General features: G+C 48.2%; 2 protein-coding genes across 3 annotated transcripts in view; one reads left to right on the forward strand and one right to left on the reverse strand.

The window, feature by feature from the left end:
• The window catches only part of LOC132375796 (solute carrier family 22 member 1), a 32,846-nt gene that overhangs the window by 6,561 nt on the left and 2,932 nt on the right, over window positions 1–23,353 (reverse strand). For both annotated transcript variants that reach the window (XM_059940887.1, XM_059940886.1), the window contains exons 2-8: window positions 20,509–20,612; window positions 14,981–15,135; window positions 12,480–12,648; window positions 11,171–11,285; window positions 10,827–10,933; window positions 7,051–7,265; window positions 3,451–3,559 (exon numbers count right to left, since the gene is read on the reverse strand). In XM_059940887.1, coding sequence (XP_059796870.1) covers window positions 3,451–3,559; window positions 7,051–7,265; window positions 10,827–10,933; window positions 11,171–11,285; window positions 12,480–12,648; window positions 14,981–15,135; window positions 20,509–20,612 — 974 coding nt within the window. The remainder of the gene's footprint in view (window positions 1–3,450; window positions 3,560–7,050; window positions 7,266–10,826; window positions 10,934–11,170; window positions 11,286–12,479; window positions 12,649–14,980; window positions 15,136–20,508; window positions 20,613–23,353) is intronic.
• Window positions 1,286–1,678, forward strand: LOC132376206 (large ribosomal subunit protein eL42-like). The gene has a single exon (XM_059941860.1). It carries the CDS (start codon window positions 1,311–1,313, stop codon window positions 1,626–1,628), a length of 318 nt encoding a protein of 105 aa, XP_059797843.1. The 5' UTR covers window positions 1,286–1,310; the 3' UTR covers window positions 1,629–1,678.

Raw genomic sequence — 23,353 nt, forward strand, 5'->3', positions numbered from 1 at the left:
TCTAATAGCGTTTAGTGTGATTTCCAAGAGGAGGAAAAAAAGACACCATTATTTCTTTTACAATTTTAAGAAAATAAGTCTTAAAAAGAGAGAAAAATTTGATAAGCACACAGAAGCTAGAAGAAGTGAAGAACTAGTCCCCTTCTTTAAAATTCATATATCTGTGATACTTCATTCATTCATTCTACAAGCACCAGGTGACTGGTTAGTATAGCTATAGAACAGTTTCAGGAGGTACAGAGAGGTATGATATGTAGTTCCTGCTTTCAAGGAGCTCGTAATATAGTAATGAGGTAAAAATAGGAGGATGATTTTCAATACAAGGCAGAGCGTACTGATGCCAAAAGAATGTTCTTGACAATACATGTTGCAGACAGCTAGAAGGAGGACGCTGTTCAACTCTAAAGCCTCCTGTGAATTAGAAGCAGGGTCAAAATGGTTTAACTAGAAACTGTTTGCACTTGAAGTGTTTTTAAAGTAATAATCCCTTTTTTCCAATTTCAATTTGATTCAATTGATTGAAAATACCGAAACTTTCATGACTGCCTTACTTTTGTGTGTGGTGTGTGTGGATCAAGTTTAAGTTATTTCTGAACATCTGGCCTCCCTTCCTAATTACTGAGAATCCTCATCAAACTGACTCTCTGCACAAACAGTCAAGGGCTCCTTGAGGACACGTCACTTGGCCTTCCTCCACCCAGGGCCAGGCACTCAGTACCTTTGGCAGTTTACATTCTGAGCCAGTCCCCTGGGTCCAGTGGCCATGACAATGGAATTGTTTGGCCCGGCTATTTTAGACTCGGCTCAGAACTGCCAGATGTAGGTTTTTCTCTTTCATTTGTCTTCGTCTCTTTGTACTCATTCCAAGCAACCTTTTCCAGATGAGAATATGAGAGAGGGCCTTTTAATGAAGGGATGGGCAGGAGAGAGGAAAGAGTGACTCAGAGTCACCCTTGTGTCTCCTGGCTTAGGGAGGGGTTCTGAGAGCTTCCTGGTGTAAGAGGAGGATGGGGAGCTGGAATATTTCTTAGACTTCACTGGTCTGATGACATGGGGAGAAGAAACAATTTATACAGAGGGAAAAATGAGTTTAAGGAAATCTGCCAAGTTCTAACAAAGATCAGAATTAAAGCTTTAAATAAAGTGGTTAATTACTTTTACAATAAAAATGCTCTTCATTTAAACTAAGTCTTCTAAGATACAGATGACAATAAGTCCATGCAAAGACACTCAACATTATTAGTAATTAGGACAATGTAAATCAAAGTCACAATAATAGCTCTTTCCATGCCGATACCGCTCTCGCAAACATGGTGAACATTCCTAAAACCCGCCGGACTTTCTGTAAGAAGTGTGGCAAGCACCAACCCCACAAAGTGACACAGTACAAGAAGGGCAAGGATTCTCTGTATGCCCAGGGAAAGCGGCGGTATGACAGGAAGCAGAATGGCTATGGTGGGCAGACTAAGCCGATTTTCCGGAAAAAGGCTAAAACTACAAAGAGGATTGTGCTGAGGCTTGAATGTGTTGAGCCGAACTGCAGATCTAAGAGAATCCTGGCTATGAAGAGATGCAAGCATTTTGAGCTGGAAGGAGATAAGAGAAAGGGCCAAGTGATCCAGTTCTGAGCTTCATATTTTGTTTTGTTATGAAGACAATAAAAATTTGAGATTGTTTACTTCGTTTAGTTTCAACTGTTTATTTATTTATTTTTTTGGAAGGGAAATAAACTAGTACCATCAATAAAATTCTCCTTGGGGGGGGGGGGGAGTCACAGTAATACCACCATTTCCAAGAATTACTTATGTTTTTAAAAGCTGGCGATACCAAGGACTGATGAGGATGTAGAACAACCAGCTCTCTCACGCGCAGCTGGTGGAACAGAAAATGGTGCGGCCACTTTGAAAAACATTCTGACAGTTTCTCATGAATTTAAACACACATCCACCACGTGACCCACTCCTAAGAGAAATGAAGATGTATGTCCACTCAAAGACCTGTATGTGAATTCTTACTGGCAGCTGTATCGTAATTACCCCAATCTGGAAAGAGCCCAAACCTCCATGAGCTGGGAAATGGACAAACACATTGTGGCACATCTTCCACACACGGGACACTACTCAGCAATAAGAAGGAACGAAGCGCTGATACACGCCACAGCGTGGATGGGTCCCGTGATGCCAAGTGAAAGAAGCCAAACACAAAAGGCTACACTCTATGTTATTTCATTTACGTAACATTCCGGAAAAGGCAAAACCATAGGGAGAGAAATCAGACCAGTGGTTGCCAGGTACTGGAGGTGGGAGGGTAGAGGATGGACCACAGAGGGATATGAGGAAGCATTTGGAGGTGATGGAAATGTCTCTATATTACATTGACTGTGATGGTGGTGAAACGAATATAATCAACACTAATCAAACTGTACCTTTTAGGGGGAATTTTGCGCTAAGAAAATTCTACCTCAACAAACCTGACTTTAAACAATGAGTTCTCTAGGCCTGTTGCTATGTTTACAGAGTCATCGTGGGAAAAGCGTCAGCTTCAAGGTCAGGAAGAAGCGGGTTCTTGGTTGCCAAGAGGGTGAGGGGGTGGGGGAAGGACAGACTGGGAATTGGGGATTAGCAGATGCAAACTATTATATATAGAATAGATAAACAAAAAGGTCCTGCTGTAGAGCAAAGGGAACTATATTCAATATCCTGGGATAAACCATAATGGAAAAGAACATGAAAAAGAATATATATATATATATTATGCATAACTGAATCACTTTGTTGTACAGCAGAAATTAACACAACATTGTAAATCAACTATACTTCAATGAAAGAAAGAGAGAGAGAGAGAAAGGAAGGAAGGAAGGAAGGAAGGAAGGTAGGAAGGAAGGAAGGAAGGGGGAGGGAGAGAAAGAAAGAAAGTGGGTTCTTGTCTGGGCCCTGCGACTTTCTAGCTGTGTGACTCTTGGAAGGTCTCTTTCCCTTTGTAAACCTCAGCTTTCTCCTATGTAAAATGGGGATCACAATGATATTATAGGATGACCTGCAGCCCATGTGTGGCAATGCTCTGTATGTCACTGTACAAATATGAACTGCTCTTAAGCAAGTTATGTCCAGAGGTGTCAGTGGAGCTGCGGAAGTTTAGACAACTGGTCGGCGCCAAGGACAGTGTTGAACCTCAGCCTCCCATGCACCGCCCAGGGCTCTCTCCTCTGTGCCAGAAACCTTTTCTCTTGCGCTGGCCCTCCGTACAGGGCACGATGCGACCCTTAGCCCACTGAACCTGTGCATTTCACCTTCTCTACCAGATTAGGCGAGGGCCCTGTCTTTGATGCCCAGCCCCCATCTCAATGTCAAACAATCCACCCTTGGGGCATCTTGGCGGATGGTCCTCACGGAGCCTGGCTGGCCCACAGCTCTGCCAGCGGCCACCCGGCCCACACCACCGTGCACTCACCTGAGGAACGTAGGGTACAACTCAGCGTTCACCAGGCACACCATCTGGAACGCGAGGGTGATTCCCATTCGGCCAACACAAGCTACCACGATATTCAACCAGTGCAGATCTGGAGAAGAAACACACAGAGGGTGTGGAGAGCAAGTGAGGACTGTGCCCATGGAGTTGCCGGGAGAAGCCGTGAGTGGAACCTTGGACTTCAGAGCTGGAAGGGTCGGAAAGATTGTCTTATCTGACCCCTCCATCGTGGATACGTAAACTGAGTCCTGAAAGGTTTGGGGACTTGATGATGAGGGGGAGGCCCCGCTGGGCAGAGGGACAAATGTGCTTTTCGAATCTCAGCTCGGCCTCCCGTCAGCTGTGGGACCTGGCAAATGCTTTACTTCTTCTTCTTTTTTTAAAAAAATTAATTAATTAATTTATATTTTGGCTGTGTTGGGTCTTCGTTGCTGCGCACGGTCTTTCTTTAGTTGCGTCGAGCAGGGGCTACTCTTTGTTGTAGTGTGTGGGCCTCTCATTGCGATGGCTTCTCTTGTGGCGGAGCACGGGCTCAGTAGTTGTGGCACATGGGCTCAGTAGCTGTGGCTCACAGGCTCTAGAGTGCAGGCTCAGTAGTTGTGGCACACGGGCTTAGTTGCTCTGCGGCATATGGGAACTTCCTGGACCAGGGCTCGAACCCGTGTCCCCTGCATTAGCAGGCAGATTCTTAACCACTGTGCCACCAGGGAAGTCCACGATTTACTTCTTCATGCTTCAGTCTCCTCAGCTGTAAAATGGGGATAATTTTACCCAGCTTATAGGTTGTTGTGAGATTTAGAGATAATACATGTCAGATGTGCGCCGTGACCACTCCCTAAGTGTTGGCTTTTTAATTATCGTGCGAGAGTGCCGTTGCTGGCACGGTGCCTGAAACGTAACAGGTCCCCAGCAGCATGGTTCTCTCGGGCAGAAGTCCTGGAGCTGGTAGACCAGACTTCTCATCCTCAGTCTAGTGCTCGTTTCCCAACACATTTTTTTAACCCAAGCATCTTTCAGAGCAGTCTGAGAATATGAGGAAAGTGAACCCTCGTCTCCTCCCAGCAGACCGCTCTCGGTTCTTGATTAGCTGAAGGTACAGGAAGCCCTCTCCTTCCTGGGGAGCCATCAGAGCATTAGGCACCATCATCCGCTTCACCTGGTTGTTAGATGTTTAGCCAAACACTAAACCACCAGTGGCTCCTGAGACAGGCCAGCTCACTAACAAAGCCTCTGGGGTCACAGACGGCGTGTCATCTTGACCCTTGTCCCCATGAGCCGGCTACTCATGGAAGGCATGCTTCCTTCACTCCGCCAGCATGAGGCTCCCGGGACAGCGGACCCGGTGGCCCTAGGACCGAGATGGCCCAGGGCCAGCATAGTCTCTCCAGGTCTCAGCTGCCCTCCGTCTGGTGGAGAACCCAAGCCAAGCCTTTAGTTATGGACCACACCTCCCAGCTCCCAAAAGATAGAAGATAAAGGAATTCACTCAGATACCTAGAGGGGGGCCCTTGTCACAAATTCTGTGGCCTTTGATCGATTTGGCAAGATGCTCTACGGGACATGCATAGCCTCCCTGCCCTCAGAGAACTGCGCTGCCTCTGCCAGGCCCCGGGCCACTCTCCTCAGCAGCCAGAGGGCCCAGTTAGAACCACAGTCCTGCCGCGTGGCCGCCCCGGGCAGACCCAGGCGGTTTCCTTCCATGCTCGGGATAAAATCCACGCTGCCATCCCCTGCTAACTCCTGGCCTCACTCTGGCTGTCCTCGCTCCTGCCTGCCCAGTCCGAGCACAGGGTCCAGCGGCTCCTCCCCCAATGCCCAGCTCTCCCCATCCAGGGGGTCCTCGCTCTTGCCGTTCCCCTGCCTGCAAAGCTCCTTCCCCGGATGTTTCCATGGCTCGTCCCCACTTCATTCAGGTCTCCTAAGGCCACCTTTGACCACCATACAAAGAATTATCGCCCCGTCCCTCTTCCTCCTTCTCTTTTTCCTCTAGAACGTAAGCTCCACAAAACAGAAACTTTCTCTGCTTTGCTCACATCTGAGATCCTAGGGCCGAGATGCCTGCTACACCAAGTGCATAGAAGGTAACTGAAATATTTCCTTGTTGGGGGGGCGGGGGGGTGGCAGTGAAGGCTTATCATCTAATGTGATGGGGACTAAATGGGGCAAGTGGAGAGGGTGGGCACTGGGAGGAGGGTCCTGGGGGGCGCAGGACAGAGGGGGTGATACCTAAGCTCCCTCTCGGCTTAGGCATCACCTAAGGTTTATCCCTGAGGTGAGAAACAGTCTCAGACCTCAGGCTCCCTCTCAGCACTCCACGCTGTTACTAAAAAATAAAAATAAAAATAAAAATCTGCCCATTCATTCCATTTTACCAGGATTCCAGAAAAAGGGAGACGGGGAGAAAATGGGTAAAGTTGATTTCAGATGCACTCTGCCTCTTTTCCTGTCTTCTTTGTTCTCTCTCCACGAAAGGAGGGAGAAAAAAACTTGAGTTATCTTTTTCCATCTCTTTAAATTTCCAGCCTGATCTATAGAACCTGGTTCTTGAGAATACAGATTTTACAGGACGTTTCCCATAATATCTTATCCAAAAGCCTGCCAAAACGACTCAAACCAAAGAGCTCAGAGCACAAGCAATAAAAACTGAGAAAATAGCAAATCTGCCTTCGTATTTTTTTAACATTTCCAAAAGTGACAGATGAGAAAGGCAATTTATGTACTTAAATTAAAACCACCCAAATGATTCTGCTTTGGCTTATCTTGGATTGCTAAGAATTATGGAGTGAAGCACACAGGTACCAAAATGGCTAGTGTTAGAAAGACTAGCAATACCAAGCGTTGGTGAGGGTGTGCAACCATGGGAATGCTCATGCATCGCGGTGGGAGTGTGAATTGGTCCAACCACATGGAAAGCTGTCTGGCTATATCTACTAAAACTAACATACGTCCCCCTCGCAGCAAGGGAAATGACTGTCCACGAAAAGATGTGCCCGAATGTTCACTGCAGCCTTAATCCCAATAGGCAGACCCTGGAGGCCACACAACTGTCAATCAACAGTGGCGTGGAGACATAGTGGGGTATTCATACACTGGGATGCTTCACGATAAGGAAAAAGTACGAACTTCACTCTCGTGACAACGTGGACGAACCTCGTGGACGTAAGGATGAGCAAATGAAGTGAGGCCATACAGAGTACGCGTGGTATGGTTCCGTGTGTATGAAGTTCAAGAACAGTCAGCATTAATCTGCAGTGGCAGAGACGAGAGCAGTGGTGACCCACGCAGGGGTGGTGACTACTGATGGTCAAGGAGGGTGAGGAAACCTTCCGAGATGTTGGCAATGTTCTTTATCTTTTTGTAGGTCGTGGTGCCCAGGCATACATACACGTAAAAATTCACTGGCTTGAACACTTATAATGGGCTCATTGTACGTATGTTATACCTCAATGTAAATGTTTTAAAAAATGATTCTAGACTCAGGTAATGCCTTGTCTTTGTTCCTGTTCCAGAGGCTTATGAAAGAGTTAACACACTATTCCCACAATTCAATGACCCAGAAGATGATGAAAGTGGACCACTCACCGTGTGAGATAAAGATCATGAGGAAGCAGGCCGCCCCCACCACCAGATTGGACCCGGCCAGCGGGTAGAGGCGGCCGAAGCGCTCGATGGTGATGAGGATGATGAAGGCCGCCGGGAATTCGACCAGAGCAGAGTAGAAGAAATCCAGATAGAGGTTCCCGCCGGTGACGCCCATGTGCATGATGAGGCCCTGGTAGAGAACGGAGCTGGTGAACCTGAGCAGGGAGGAGAGGCCGGGTCAAAGGCAAGCTCCTCGGAGGAGGGGAGATTTAGGATTCTGGCTGGGAGGATAAAGGACACTGCGAGCTGGGTGTAGAATGTTCTAGAGCAATATGAGAAGAGGGGGATCAAAATCAAGAAAGGTGCCCTTGAGGGGCCCTCGATGAGACCCTCCTTTCACAATTTATGTGAGGGTGTGACTTACACGATAGGTTCACGTTTTCGAGAAATGGCAAACAATGGTAGCTACTGTTTACTGCACACCTGGGTGCTGGCCCTGCTCTGAGCACTGCACGTGCCCTACCTCATCAGATGCTCCAACGGCCTCCAAGGGGAAGGGCAGGAGAAGGCAGTGGTGAGTGAGCAGTTTCAGGAATCAGACTGCTGTGTGAGCTGTGTGGTCTTAAGTAAGTTAACTAACCTCTCTGTGCCTCAATTCCTTCAGCTGTGAATCTGGGTTGTCTTGAGAATTCATGGAGGTAATGGACCAAAAGTGCTCAGTATAGCTCCGGGCACATAGTGGGCACTCAGTGAAGATGAGATTTTACTGCTGTCATTGTTGTCTTTCCAAGGGCGAGGATCCAGAGCACAAGAGGGTGGAGAAGTCGGCCAAGTCTTTCCAACTCCACAGTGGTCCTCCCTCCACACATCACACCATCTTTACCAGGCATTGTTCCCTTACTCTTTTTACCTCATATCCCGCTGCACGACCCCTTCATCCATATTCGAGGAAAGAATAGCCATGTTACAGAAAATGGCACACAGACCGATGGGGACCAGCACAGTCACTCCCACTCAGGGGAAAGTTTAGAGAGTCCCATGTGTCACTTTTGGTCAAACTACATAATTTTGGAACATTGGATGATTCTATTGGTACAGTTGTTCCTCCCTATCCTTTGGGGCTTGGTTCCAGGAGCCCCCAGGATACCAGAATCCAAGGATGCTCAAGACCCTTGTATAAACTGGCGTAGTATTTGCATAGAACTTATGCACATCCTCCCGTATACTTGAATTATCTCTAAATAACTTATTATACCTAGTATAATGTAAATGCTATGTAAATAGTTGCTGGCATGCAGCAAATTCAAGTTTTGCTTTTGGGGACTTTCTGGAATTTTTTTCAGATATTTTTGATCTGCAGTTGGTTGAATCCCCAGATGCAGAACCTGCAGATATGGAGGGTCGACTGTATTTACACTGTGAGAAGAGATTTAGGTGGATAAGAAATTATTTTCTTATAGACATGCCAATTGCCCTTCAGCTCCAAAACTGAGATCACAGCGTACGTTTCTCATTACTATACCCCCTGGTTTTATAAAGCTGCACCCAGAGAAGCATGGGATGCTTTTGTTTCTAGTCCTAAATTATTCCTGGTTGAACCAAAGGGTCAAGAATACAAGAAGAGGACTTCCCTGGTGGTCCAGTGGTTAAGAATCCGGCTTCCAATGCAGAGGACGCAGGTTCGACCCCGATCGGGGAACTGAGATCCCACATGCTGCGGGGCAACTAAGCCCACGCGCCACAGCTACTGAGCCCACTCATCCTGCATGCTGTAACAAAGATCCTGTGTGCCACAACTAAGACCTGACTCAGCCAAATAAATAAATATTTTTTAAAATGTAAATTAAAGAAAAAAAAAAAAGAATACAAGAAGGAAGGCACTGGCAGCAACTCAGTGAGTTAAGATGAGCCCGGTGGGGTCCTCCATGCTGGTTAGCTTAGCCGGTTAAATGGGGACGGTCACCTTTAACCCATAAAGAGACTGATCCAAGAGAAAGGAATGGAGAACCCTGATTTTTCTGTCCAAAAAGACCCCCAAAAAACAAACAAAAAACTAGCAACAGTTAATAAATGTGCAGGGCTGCCATCTTTTGGCAGGACCCATGAATTGCATGCACACATTAAAATACAGCAATTTGTAGTTGTCAGACATAAGCCCTTTATACCTATTATCTCATTAATTCTTCCAACAGGCCTGTGAGTATCATTACATCCACTGGCTGATGAGGAAACTGAGTCACAGAGATCACGAAGCTTCCTGACAGTCACACAGCCAGGAAGTGACGGGCACCCCTCCCGAGATGCTGTGATGAATGGAGAGGATGGGGGAGGGGCGGGGGGAGGGGAGGGGACAGTAGGAGAAGGAGTCCAGGGGCCAGATCGCATGAGCCCTTGTAGGAAGGAATCTGGTTTTCTTCTCGGTGGATTAGGAAGCCAGTGAGGACGTGGACGAGGGGGTGACCCGGTCCGTGACCTTTGCCTGCTTTGTGAGCAGTTCCTGAGGGGGACAGGAGTGGGAGCAGACCACCAGCGAGAAGACTACTGCAACAACACAGGCGAGAGATTACGACACTCAAACAGGGACCTAAGAGTGCAGGTGACGATAAATGGCAGAGTCTCAGTATATTTTCGAGACAGAGCAGAATCTGCCCAAGGATTGCGTGCAGGGGTGTAAGACAGCAGAGGGGACAAAACCGCCACCTTGACAGGAGTGCTTAGGGGATGGGAGTGGGCCGTGGAGTAATATAGGAGGGGAGCAAGCCTTCCTATCTGCAGCGTCCCGGGCCTCCACACCGAAGAGACACTGTTGAGTCGGATACTGAGCGTCATGAGAAATGCACCAGGCACCTGGGGTGTTCGCAGAGGCCCATCACGTAGCGGGGCACAGGACTCCTGGGCCAGCCCGGAGACGCAGTGACCGGGGCTGCCAGGACAGGGTGAGGTTAGCCTGGCGTCTGAAGAACTTGGGATGGCTTCTGTGGAATAGTGGTCATTCATTCAACCTCCAGCAAATATTTACCGAGGGTGCCAGGGGCTGCCCTCTTGGTTGGAACCCTTATTTCATGGAAGGGCAAACAAGTGCAGGGCAGCAGAGCGGCTCCAGTGGAAGGGGAGCCCAGGGTCCAGCTACTCAGCCCAGGTGTTCGGGGAGTAACTGCATAACCTCCCTCGTGCTGAGGAGAAAGCCCTGATGTCGGGAGCTGAGCCGGCACCCCTTGAGGAAAGAGGGTAGAGACCCTGTATGCAGGTAGCTATCTGGGAGGCGGATGCAGCCCTGGGGGTGTGCCGGGGGTACGCGGGTGAATCTGGATGTGGATGAGAGTTTCCTAATCGGGGGGTGAAAAAAAGCACTGATGCTCTCATCGGGGTCTATAAAGGTCTTAGATGCGAGGAAGGGCTCTTCCTCCTTGAAAGCACCAGGGGCCACTGACATCTCATCCACCTTCTGACGCTATGTCAAGACTCGGCTACTCCCCAAAGACGAGACGTGTGGGATTTGAGGCAACCTTGAGAACCCTCCGTCCAGCTTACTGTTGACCTCTCCTATGTAAGAATTTCTTCTTCCTAAAATGAGGCCCTTCCTCTACTATGCAATCCTCAAGGGAGAAATCAGGTGTCTTTTTAAGGGCTCTTCGACCACTGGAAAACCATCTGGAAATTCCTTTTCATGCCTCTCTTTTTCCACCTGAGTTGTTCCACTGCCTTTAACTTGTACCCGGGTATGCAGGTAAGCTCACCAGTTCCATCTGGGGACAGGCGTCGGAAAGGCCCCTTACCACAGGTACATCAGGATGAAGGTGTGCTTCCTCAGGTGCGGCGTGCGGAACAGGCCTGCAAACGAGGGGCTCAGCTTTTCAGTGACATCCTCTTCGAGAGACAGCATCTAGGAAGGAGTCAGGGCGTCAGCTGCCTCCAAGCTGCCGTGAGCAGGAAACGCCATCAGAGCCCCCTTTCCCGGCCCCCGCCCCGAGGTCGGTCCTCACATGTCTGCCCGCCACACCCATCACCCCAGATGTCACCAGTGCCCTCTTGCCCCCCAAGGCAGCCCCACAGGCATGCTCCAAGTCATAAATGCAACCCAAAGTTCAGTGACGGGAGAAACCCTTTGCTAGCTCGTCACCTTCAGATCAGGAGGAGGCAATTTCCCATTCTTTTGGGCTATGTGGTCCATTATCTTCACTGCTTGAGTGTTTCTCTTTTGCGATAACAGCCATCGGGGCGACTCGGGCACAAACCTGTGGACACAGATCACCACCACTTCTCATTTTCTCCAGAGCTCATCTGACGTTAAGCCCCGATCAGAGCCACACTGCTGCTCGGAGCAGCCTGCCCTCCTCACACTGGGACTGTAATTCCTCAAGCGTCTGGTGGGTGAGGATCTGGGGCCACTGCGTGCTGGCCCACGGAGCCCACGCAGGAGCTCTGTGAGTCACTCGTGCTCTTAGTGCCACCTGCTAAGATTTACGGACCAGAAGAGAACCATCGCTTCCTGTGTAGCCGTCATCCGGTGGGGCGGGGGTCCCATTCTCTCCTGGAAGCCAGCAGCCCTTCTCCCCACCCCAGGAAATCTCTCACACATAATAGATGCTCCACACGCCCCACCCCCTGCGATACAGCACATGCCTCCTTGTAAGACAGGGGCTGTTGAACGTGTCTCAAAATATTTCCAAAACAGAATAAACTACAGTCACTTTTTTTTAGTATCAGATACACCATGGTGTCTATTTCAAATGGGACAGGGATGTTATAAAATCAAAGACTGGGAATCTCTGGTCATCTGAAAACACACAGGTAGAGTCTCACCCAAGCCGGCCATCGGGACTCAGCCAGGGGGTCTGTCGCTGGAGGGCCCCTTGTTTCACGCTGACAAGGAGGGAGCAGGCCCTTCCTGAACGGAAATGTACTTAGAGCCGCAGTTTTGAGAAACTGGGTGGACTCGATGCCTCCCACGGATAAGATCTGCCCGCAGCAACACGGTGACAAAAGCTGCATGGACGCGATCGCTCTCTCCACACACCTCCCCGCTACCACGCACCCCCGCTTCCCTCTCCCACGATAAAAACTCATCTGTCTAGCTGCTTCTCCCTTCACCCCGCCAAGGGCTGACAGCTAATAAGATTAACAGCTCACTTGAACGGGTTTTGTTCATAACGGTTTAATGTGCGCACTCCCCAAAGATCCTTTCATCCCTTCACTCACTCGACAAACAGCAGGTGCCTACTTTGTGACTCGGTGCACTTCTGTCTACTCATAGCATCCCAGCCTCTGTCTTGGGGACGCGAAGTGAAAGAAGCTCTGTTTGAGGGCAGTGCCCCCGGGGAATGAGGGCTACCCTGGGACAGAACTCCCCAAATGGCACAGATGGCTGTAAGCCCCAGGCCTGCAGGTAGGGCCGCCGGGAAGACGGGGTCCCCGCGAGGACACAGTACCAGTAGCACAGCAGGAGGAGGAAGGTGGGCAGAGAGACGGCCAGCTGGAGCCAGCGCCAGTGAGGGACCGCGTAGGCCAGCCCGGAGAGCAGCACGAGCCCCACCGTGAACGCCACCTGGTAGAGGATCGCCACCGTCCTTCTGTAGCCCAAGCCCACGAATTCTGTGACTGAAACAGGACAAATGTCATTGGTGGGCTCCACCGAGGAGAGAAGCCAGGGCGGCGCGCCCCCAGCCTGCTCCGTGCCCTTCCCCCTCCTCCCCACGAGGCCCAGTCCTTTCGTCCCGGCTCTCCTCCAGCCGCCCCTTTTCTAAACCCCCCATCTGCCGTCTGGAGTTTTCCTTTTCATGCAGCAGGATTCAGTCTGCCGGGCTCTCTTCCCCGAGCTTTCCTCCCATCGGCTCCAGGCCGAACCGGACTATCTTCCACGACCCCCCGGGAGCGCTCGTTAATTTCACGACCATCTTTGGGTGCCCGCCAGGGACCTGGCCCTGTTGTGGGTGTTTGGATGTATCGTGAGCTCAGTCGGCAGAGTCCTGCCCTCCTAACCCCGCATTCTCGTGAGAGATGGTGGACGACACACACAAGGGAGTAAATCACAGCCGGGTCATAACACGATGCGCGCTGTGCAGAGAGAAAAGGTAAATGGCACGAGAGGATTCAGGAGAGTCCAGGGTGGAGGGGTTGCAGATTTTCAGAGAGCAGTGGGGTGGAGCTCGTGCCTGAAATTTGAGCCAAGACCTGCAAGAGGTGACGGAGTTAGCCGAACACAGAAGGGCGAAGCGAGTTCCAGGCAGAGGAAACAGCAGCGCGGTGGCCCTGTGGACGAGGACCCCGTCAGTGGGGCAATGCGCCCTCCTGGGGGGCCTCGCAGGCTTGCCGAGAACATTGGCTTCCACTGCGGGACACGCAGAGCCGCTGCGGCACAGGGGGTGACACGATCCCACGTCTATTAAAGGCTCACTGTGCTGTTCCCTGTAGGGGCCACAGGGAGGCCGCCGTGGAGGCGAGCTGAGGCTGGTGTCTGGGAGCCGTGGAAGCAGCAGAGGAGTGAGATGGCTGGGGTTCCGGAGGTATTTTGAAAGTAAAGGGGGCAGCAGGGCTGGCGAGGGGGGCACAGGGGGAACAGGCTGGGGGATGGGCGAGGACAGTCTCCTGGGTCCTGCCACGTGGAGGGGTCAGGGAGCAGAGGAGGAGCCAATACGGCGGACTGCCCAGGAGCCGCATGCGCAGGACCAGGGAGTGTGTGACCCGCAAGTGGGGACAGCCGCGGGAGGAACGAAGCCAGGGGTAGCTCTCACGCCACCACAGATAAATAGGTTTCCCTGTGGGTCTCCCTTTCTCTCTAGCCTTTGAGCTCCTTGAGGGCGGACGGGGGCCTTATCTCTCTTGGCACCCCATCTCGCCCCCTGCCTGCCAAATGGCAGCAGGTGCGCGCGCTGCAGGGAGGAGTATGGGGCGGGCATCCCTCTAGGCTACACCTGGGGCACTTCATCTACCTGGCAGCATTGTCATTCCCATGCCGAGGACCCTGAGGCACAGAGAGGTGATGGGACTTGTCCGTAAGACCACACAGCCGGCCAGTGTTGGGTGTAGATTTGACCTCAAAATTAATCCTCTTCACCATGTGCCAAGTAGTGCACGTTCGGCATATAGACGGCTGGGCTCTCACTACATATGTGCTGAACTCACTAATCGTAACCAGCGTGTTCATGGTTTCTCAAGGGAGGAATATGATTTTTCTTGGCTCTAGTGAACTATTTCTCAGGATGCCAAGCCATAGGACGTCGTTTTCAGAGACGGCAAGACATGGCTGAAATGTGGATTATCCCCACTGCCGTCTGATGTGCCCAAAAACCGGCTAAGGGACGCACAGATGGCTCTTACATTACCTTCTTCTAAGGAGGTATTTTTCAGTTTCTATTCTTACCCTTCATAGAAAATTTGAAAAAAAATAGTATATAGAATTACATTGCTTTACCCTTCATTTTTTAAAATCATTATGTTTATCTCTTCTTTTATTTCCTCCATGTCTTCTCTCCTGTTTAGTGTCCTTCAAACCAGTTGAGTTTGTTGTATTTACTTTGAAAGATGCTGGTTCTTTCATATTTAAAATGTTAAAATACTCTCCCACCTGTCTCCCCTTCCTGCACACCCCCTATCTCTGTAACCAGGTCACATGTGATCTTCTTTTCCCAAACGGATTAGTTGATACGGAAACACTGATTTATTTAAGTGGTTATTTAAGTGTCTCTCAAACAAAAAGAAAGAGAGAGAGCGAGCAAGAGAGAGAGAGAAGAAGGCCATCCTGACAGCATGCCCAGCCCTAGTCACGCAGACAACAAATACAGCTAGAATGACCACACTTTCTCCAGACCCTGCAAACATCCTCTTCCCCAAAAAACCCACGTCCACATTCGGCTCCATCCCATTCTACCCCACTACCTGACTTCCGTGGCTTCTTAAAGTGTGTGGAAACCTCAGGCCAGCGGATGCTTACTCAAGGTGTAGCCAGCCGTCCAGCTGCCCTTGCTGACCAGCCCCTGCCCCAGGCGGAAGAGCAGCAGGGACGTGTAGTCTGGAGCAACCGCCGTCAGGACGCCCAGGATGGCGCTGATGAGGGTGGTGGCCAAGAGGCATACTTTACGGCCAAACCTTCAGAGGCAAGGAGACAGCGAGGGGAGGTGAGTATTGAGTATTCACAGGGACGATGGGACAGCAAGTGTCTCTAGTGGGAGACAAGACAGTTTTTCTGAGGGACCATACAGTCCGTTGATCACTGCCCCTCCTCAAAGCCTGACCTGGTCCTTCCTCAGTGAACAGCGACCAGCGGCTCTTGCGAGGTTAATTAAGCCACTCTGAAGAGGAATCCTGACCGCTCTCAGCAATGTGGCATCTCAGCCAAGGATGAGTGGCCTCCCTCAGTGACTCTCCTAGTTCTCAGACTCATCTCCTCTCGTTACCTTTGTATTTAACAGACTGTATTACTATTAACAGGGTGCACCAGAAACCAGGCTTTTCCCCCCACATAGTTAGTCTTATCGATGGTCATACAAGTTTTTCTGGGAAAACCTTCAGTTCTAATAGTATAAATATTTTTTAATAAATTTATTTATTTTATTTTATTTATTTTTGGCTGTGTTGGGTCTTCGTTGCTGAGTGTGGGCTTTCTCTAGGTGTAGTGAGCGAGGGCTACTCTTTGTTGCGGTGCGTGGGCCTCGCATTGCGGTGGCTTCTCTTGTTCCGGAGCATGGGCTCTAGAGCACAGGTTCAGTAGTTGTGGCACACAGGCTTAGTTGCTCCGTGGCATGTGGGATCTTCCCAGACCAGGGTTCAAACCCATGTCCCCTGTATTGGCAGGCACATTCTTAATCACTGCACCACCAGGGAAGCCCCTAATAGTATAACTATTGAAAAGTGTTTTTCCCTTCCTTTTTCATGAATAAAATGGGCAAATTATTTGCTAAAACTTCATCCCATAATTGTGCTTTATTGATTCGATCTTTTAAATCTTATCCCACATTCTCTGGCAGTAAGGCAAGGAAGGAAGGGACCAACTTCTTATGTGGTTACATTGAACTGGCCCACACCCAGGATCTCTGCCCCGTAGCCCAGCAAGCCCTCTACCTTTCTCTGTCATCCTCCTTCCTGGCTTCCAGCATGTCTACTTCATTTATCTACTCCATGTCTTCTTGCCTCAAACTTCTATATACAGACACTTCTTGTCTGAAGCCCACATCTTCTTACCCAAGAATGTTCAGACATAATAGTACCAGCATCCATTTTCTCCTGTGTCTCCTCCCAAAGGCAGCCTCACCCACTGCCCTTGGGTCCAGCCCTTGACTGAGCCCCTTTGGTTCCTTGCTCTCTTCATGATATTGTTCTCATCTTCCTGGACCCTTCACCCCTCCACTTCCCCATTTCCTTCACAGCTATCTTGTTTTAAAGAGTCATCTACGTAATGATCCAAAATCTATGGGATGCAGCAAAAACAGTTCTAAGAGGGAAGTTTATAGTGATACAAGCCTACCTCAGGAAACAAGAAAAATCTCAAATAAACAACCTAATCTTACACCTAAAGGAACTAGAAAAAGAAGAACAGATAAAACTCAAAGTTAGTAGAAGGAAAGAAATTATAAAGATCAGAGCAGAAATACGTGTAATAGAGCTAAAAAAAAATAGAAAAAGTCAATGAAACTAAGAGCAGTTCTTTGAAAAGATAAACAAAATTGATAAATCTTTAGCCAGACTCATCAAGATAAAGAGACAGAGGGCTCAAATTAATAAAATCCAAAATGAAAAAGGAGAAGTTACAACTGACACCATAGAAATACAAAAGATCATAAGAGATTACTACGAATCATTATACACCAATAAAATGAACAACCTAGAAGAAATGGATAAACTTCTAGAAATATACAATCTCTCAAGACTGAATCAGGAAGAAATAGAAAATATGAACAGACCAATTACCAGTAATGAAATGGACTCAGTAATTTTTAAAAAAATTTCCCAACATACGAAAACCCAGGACCGGACAGCTTCACAGGTGAATTCTACCAAACATTTAAAAAAGAGTTAACACCTATCCTGTTCAAACTATTCCAGAAAATTGAAGAGGAAGGAATGCTTCCAAGCTCATTCTAAGAGGCCAGCATCACCCGATACTGAAATCAGACAAAGACACCACAAAAAGAGAAAATTACAGGCCAATATCACTGATGAACATAGATGCAAAAGTTTTCAACAAAATATTAGTAAACCAAATACAGCAATACATTTTAAAAAATCATACACCATGATCAAGCAGGATTTATCTCAGGAATACAAGGATGGTTCCATGTCTGCAAATCAAATGTGATATACCACATTAACAAATTGAAGAATAAAAACCATATGATAATCTCAATAGATACAGAAAAGGCTTTTGACAAAATTCAACCTCCATTTATAATGGAGAACTCTCCAGAAAGTAGGCATAGAGGGAACATACCTCAACATAATAAAGGCCATATATGACAAACACACAGCCAACATCATATTCAGTGGTGAAAAGCTGAAAGAAATTCCTCTAAGATCAGGAACAAGACAAGGATATCTACTCTCACCATTTTTACTCAACATGATATTGGAAGTCCTAGCCACAGCAATCAGACAAAGAAAGAGAGAAAGAGAGAAAGAGAGAAAGAGAGAAAGAAAGAAAGGAAGGAAGGAAGGAAGGAAGGAAGAAAGAAAGAAAGAAAGAAAGAAAGAAAAGGAAGGAAGAAAGAAAGGAAGGAAGAAAGGAAGGAGGAAAGGAAGAAAGGAAGAAAGGAAGAAAGAAAGAAAGAGAAAGGAAGGAAGGAAGAAAGAAAGAAAGAAACAAAGAAAGAAAGAAACAAAGGGAAAAGAAAGAAAGAAGAAAGGAATCCAACAGAAGAAGTAAAACAGTCACTGCAGAAGACAAATTATATGTAGAAAATCCTAAAGATGTCACCAAAAAAACTATTAGAACTAATCAATGAATTCAGCAGTTACAGGCTGCAAAATTAATATACAGAAATCTGTTGCATTTTTATACAGTAATGACAAACTATCAGAAAGAGAAATTAAGGAAACAATCCCATTTACAATTGCATCAAAAAGAATAAAATACCTAGGAATAAATCTAACCAAGGAAGTAAAAGATGTGTACTCAGAAAACCATAAGACATTGATGAAAAATTGAAGACAATACAAAAAAATGGAAAGATATACTGTGCTCATGGATTGGAAGAATTAATAGTTAAAATGACCATACTTCATTCAAGGCAATCTACAGATTCAATACAATGTATTGAATTTAATACAATACAATACCATAGAATACCAATGACATTTTTCACATAAGTAGAACAAATGATTCTAAAATTTGTATGGAAACACAAAAGACTCCAAATAGCCAAAACAATCTTGAGAAAGAAGAACGAAGCTGGAGGTATCAGGCTCCCTGATTTCAAAATATACTACAAAGCCACTGTAATCAAAACAGTATGGTACTGGCACAAAAACAGGCATATAGATCAATGGAACAGAATAGAGAGCCCAGAAATAAGCCCACACTTATATGTCAATTAATCTATGAAAAAGGGGGCAAGAATATACAATAAGAAAAAGACAGCCTCCTCAATAAATGATGGTGGGAAAACTGGACAGCTACATGCAAAAGAATCAAACTAGACTACTTTCTCACACTATATACAAAAGTAAACTCAAAATGAATTAAAGACTTGAAGGTAAGACCTGAAACTACAAAACTCCTGGAAGAAAACATAGGCAGTATGCTCTTTGACATCAGTCTTAGCAATATTTTTTGGATATGTCTCCTCAGGCAAGGAAAACAAAAGCAAAAACAAACAAATGGTATTCCATCAAACTAAAAAGCTTTTGCACAGCAAAAAAAACTATCAACAAAATGAAAAGGCTGCCTACAGAATGGAAGAAGATATTTGCAAACAATATATCTGATAAGAGGTTAATATCCAAAATATATAAAGAGCTCATACAACTCAATATCAAAAAAACAAACAACCAGATTTTAAAATGGTCAGAGGATCTGAATAGACATTGTTCCAATGAGGACATACAGATGGCCAACAAACACATGAAAAGATGCTCAACATCACTAATCATCAGGGAAATGCAAATCAAAACTATAAGATATCACCTCACACCTGTCAGAATGGCTATTATCAAACAGACAATAAATAACGTGTTGACAAGGATGTGGAGAAAAGGGAACCTTAGTACACTGTTGGTGGGAATGTAAATTGATGCAGCCACTATGGAAAACAGTGTGGAGTTTCTTCCAAAAATTTAAAATGGAACTACCATACAATCCAGCAGTTCCACATCTGGGTATTTTTCCAAAGAAAATAAAAACACTAATTCAAAAAGATATCTGCACCCCTATGTTTATTGCAGCATTATTTACAATAGCCAATATATGGAAGCAGCCTAAATATCCATCAATCAATGAATGAATAAAGATTTGGGGTGTGTGTGTGTGTGTGTGTGTATATAATAATGCAATATTACTCAGCCACAGAAAAGAATAAATTTGTGACAACATAGATGGACATAGAGGGTATTATGTTAAGTGAAAGTAGTCAGACAGAGAAAGACAAATACCATGTGATCTCACTCATGTGTGGAATTTAAGAAACAAAATAAATATATATTTTTTAAACTCATACATGAAAATTATCTACTCCTGAAAATAAATAAATAAATAAATGCTAAAAATATTCTAATCTACTGTGACTGAAAAATTCACTCCAACTTCTTCCCACATGTAAAGATGAAATTAACATGCTTTAAGGAAATACGGGGGTGTGTGTGGGGAAGAGTCGTCCACACACAGAAATCCACTCTCTCATCTCTCACTTACCTTCAAACTTCCACTGACACTGCCATTGCCCACCAACTTCTACATGTGGATCTTCTCTCCATATGCCCTCTCCTAGCTTATCTCAGACATGGTTTATAGCTTTAAATACCAATTGCCAGTGACAAATTCCAAATATTTAACTCTAGCCCAAACCTCATAATCCAGCTGCCTACTTGGCATCTCTTCTCTGTCTCACAGGCTACTCTGAACACATCTCCAATCTCAACACTTCCAAGACAGAACTCTTGCTTGCTCCCACCCGCTTCACCCCAAAGGGCAGCAACCAAGGCTGTTCCTAACCCATTCTGTCTCGTCTCAAAAAATGGCTCTGCCCGCCTCCACCCATCTGCTAGAAGCATAAACAGTGGCTTTGTCCCCCTTCCTCTCAGCCCCGCACCCCAGCTATACACTCTGCATGCAGTTTCAACCTCTGAAATCCATCCTAAATCCCCACCTGCCTCCGTCCTGCTGCCCCACAAAGTCCAGAGCACTCGCTGCCATGTCTTGTCTCCCTCAACTTCTGCAAAGATTCCCACTGGCCACATTCTCCCGCCATTGGCCCCTAAAGCCCGTTCTCTCCATGGTGTTGATGCTGTTTAGTTGGATCGGCCTTTACGTACCTGTCTGCAATGTAGCCGATGCCCAGGGAGCCCAGGAAGAAGCCCACATTCACACAGGACTGAAAGAGGTCCACCTTCCAAGAGTCATCGCACACCAGGTTAAACTGCGGGTCACACCGCGGTCGGAGGGGCCGAAAACACAAGACCGTTTGTAAGTCAAACTACACCTTCTACCCTCCCTCCGGACAACGTAAACGCACAACACAAAATGTGGGATCCCCCAGGTGCTTCACATCTTTTTCTCTTTACCACATTTTCATAAGACAAATTCAAGGTTTCTGGTGAATCTCAGTCAATGTCATTACATGCCTAATATCCTTAGCTTGGCTTTACCCTCAATATACACTAAAGAGGCTGTTGTCAAGTGCCACTGACAGTTATCAAACGACAGCACGGCCAAAAGGGAAGCCTTCTAAAGGAAATGCAGCAAAGTAATTATCCAAAGACAGAAATGTGGTAAAATAAATGGTTTCCAGAATTGGTCAAGGCCCTTAATTAAGTACATATTAATTACATGTTTAATTATGTAAATTCTAGCAGTAGTTATGTAAATCGGTCATGACTGATGGAGCTGTGAGTGTCAACACGAGAACTGCTGAGCAAAGACACAGAGGCCCGGCGGCGGGAGCTTCTCGGGGGCAGCCCGTGTGCTACACGGTGTGCAGGGGGTAGGGGGGGACCCGGGGGTGGCAGGAGACTCGGAGGGAGGGATTGAGGGGGAAAGACCTAGGCAAAGGCAGGAGCGGGTCCCCTGGGGAAGGACACTGGTGTGTGTGGGGTCCCCTCCATGCCTGGCACACGCGTGGTGGTGCCCATACGCGTGGGCAAGCTGGGAGGCCCGAGTGCCGAAGCATCACCGCTTAGAGCTCAGAGGTGCAGGAAGCAGGACGGCGCCCCAGGGACGCGAGAGGGACCGGGGGGCGGCCGCCGGGGGCCTCGCCTCCCCATTCCTGGCACAGCACCAGCTGGGTGGTGTCCAGGGACACTTTGGGTTCATGGTTCCGCCCCACCAGGCGACACTGTGGGGTGTGACGCAGGGAGGTCACTTAGCAACTTTGGGCCTCAGTCTCCCAGTCTGATAGGTGTGTGGTGCCCGTCCTGTCACCGTCACAGAGCTAGTGCAGGCACTGCAGGGACAAATCATGCGCAAATGGTTTGGTAGGTAATAAACCATTTGACTTTTTCAGTGGAGGCTTTGTTACCCATCACCTTTAAAAATCTAAAGCTGCCCACACGAGCCATGCCCTTTTCCCGGTCCCGGGGATCCATCATGAGCACGGTTAAAAATAAAATATAGGTAAAACTCCTTGCTATCACCGGCCTTTCAGAAACTAATACTGAGCTCGCGCTACCATCTGTCTCATGCTCAGAGCCCGCTGTCTGCTCGCAAGAGTAGCTCAGATCTGAGAGACGGGATGAGATACCAGTCACTCCCATTCTCTGCCGGTCCAGGTGTTTATTCCCTTTAAAATTCAGCTGAAAACACACCCTCGCCAGGAAGCTTCTCCTGCAGATCTTTGGCTTTCCTGCTGCCTGGTCCCTGTCAGCAGAACGCGGGGGAGGCCTCTCCTGGGTGTTATCCAGCTGACCCAGGTCTGCACCTGCAGCCGCCTCTTTGCAGCCTCCGCCCACGTCACCCAAGACGACTTTCTGTGCATGCTAGATTTCACCAAAGCCGCAGGACACCGGTTTTTTTGCCCTGGGTTTGTTCTACTCTTTGCAGTCAGCATCTTTGTAAGATGTCCCTGCCACCCTTCCTGAAATGCCCTGGGTGCCATCCTTCCCCGGGGGCGTGCAGAAGCCAGAGTGTTCGCGGAGCTCAAGGAAGGGGCACCCGGCCTTCCCTGCTAACCCCCCCTTCCCTGAGAACTCTGCCCCCAGCTGCGCTGAGGGTCTCGGTCCGGAGGCACCTGCAAGGCTTGTAAGCCTGCCTGCCCCTGTGCTCCCAAACCCTGCCACTGCCTCCAGACACTTTTGTGCCACCAGGAAGACAAGCCTGGCCCCTGGGGAAAGCCTGGGGCTGCACAGGGGGAGTGCAGGATGGGGTGACCTAGGCCGGGTCACCGTCCCTGCTGGAATTTCACTGGGACCAGGCCGTGTGGTGGGAACACAACCTATAGAGCAACACAGTGTTCACCAAGCTCGCCCGAGCACAGAATCACCCAGCGTCCTCGTTAGAATACAGGTTCCCATGGATCCTGTCTCAGCAGATACGGATCGGAATCCAGGTGATCCCTGGGATCAGGCGAGATTGGAAACGGCACATTCCTGCCCCAGATGGACCCTGACCTCCGCCCCCAGGACGAGGGGGGGAGCGGAGCCGGGTATTCAAACAGGTCACCTCATCGTCCTCCCTTAAGCCAGTTCCAATGTCCAAGGCAAGGCCAAGTTAAAGATTATTTCTGCAGAAATGAATAACAAAGGTGAATTACCCCCAAATTAAGCTTCAGCTTTGGATGCGGAGAGGAGGCAAAAGGGGTTTCGAGGCAGTGGGAAGGGAGAGTTAGAGGGAAGCCCGCTCCTTCCAGGAGAAATTGTTCTCACGCTCCTGACCTCAGGGTCCCCTCTCTCATGGCCCTTCATCACCTCCAGCCAGGTCCCACCGTCCCTCACACTCAGCGGGTCCCCAGATGAACTCTACCCTACAGCCCCTCACCTCACCCTCCCAGGCCTCCCCAACGCTGGATCGTAGGGCAACTGGAAGCCCACAGTTGGCCAAACGGTTCTGTGTCCCCTCCTCTCCAAGTCCACTGCCCCGCTCAGGCCACCACCTGGCCAGGCTCCCTCACCTGCACCAACCGCTACTGCCCTGTGTTCCAGCCTCAGTTTTCAGGAGCTTGGTTCC

This window comes from Balaenoptera ricei, chromosome 12 (assembly GCF_028023285.1).
Source record: "Balaenoptera ricei isolate mBalRic1 chromosome 12, mBalRic1.hap2, whole genome shotgun sequence".
NCBI classification, from domain to species: Eukaryota; Metazoa; Chordata; class Mammalia; order Artiodactyla; family Balaenopteridae; genus Balaenoptera; species Balaenoptera ricei.

Bases quoted from the DNA above. Each gene is read 5' to 3' on its own strand.
- LOC132376206 (XM_059941860.1), top strand. From the start codon at position 1,311: ATGGTGAACATTCCTAAAACCCGCCGGACTTTCTGTAAGAAGTGTGGC.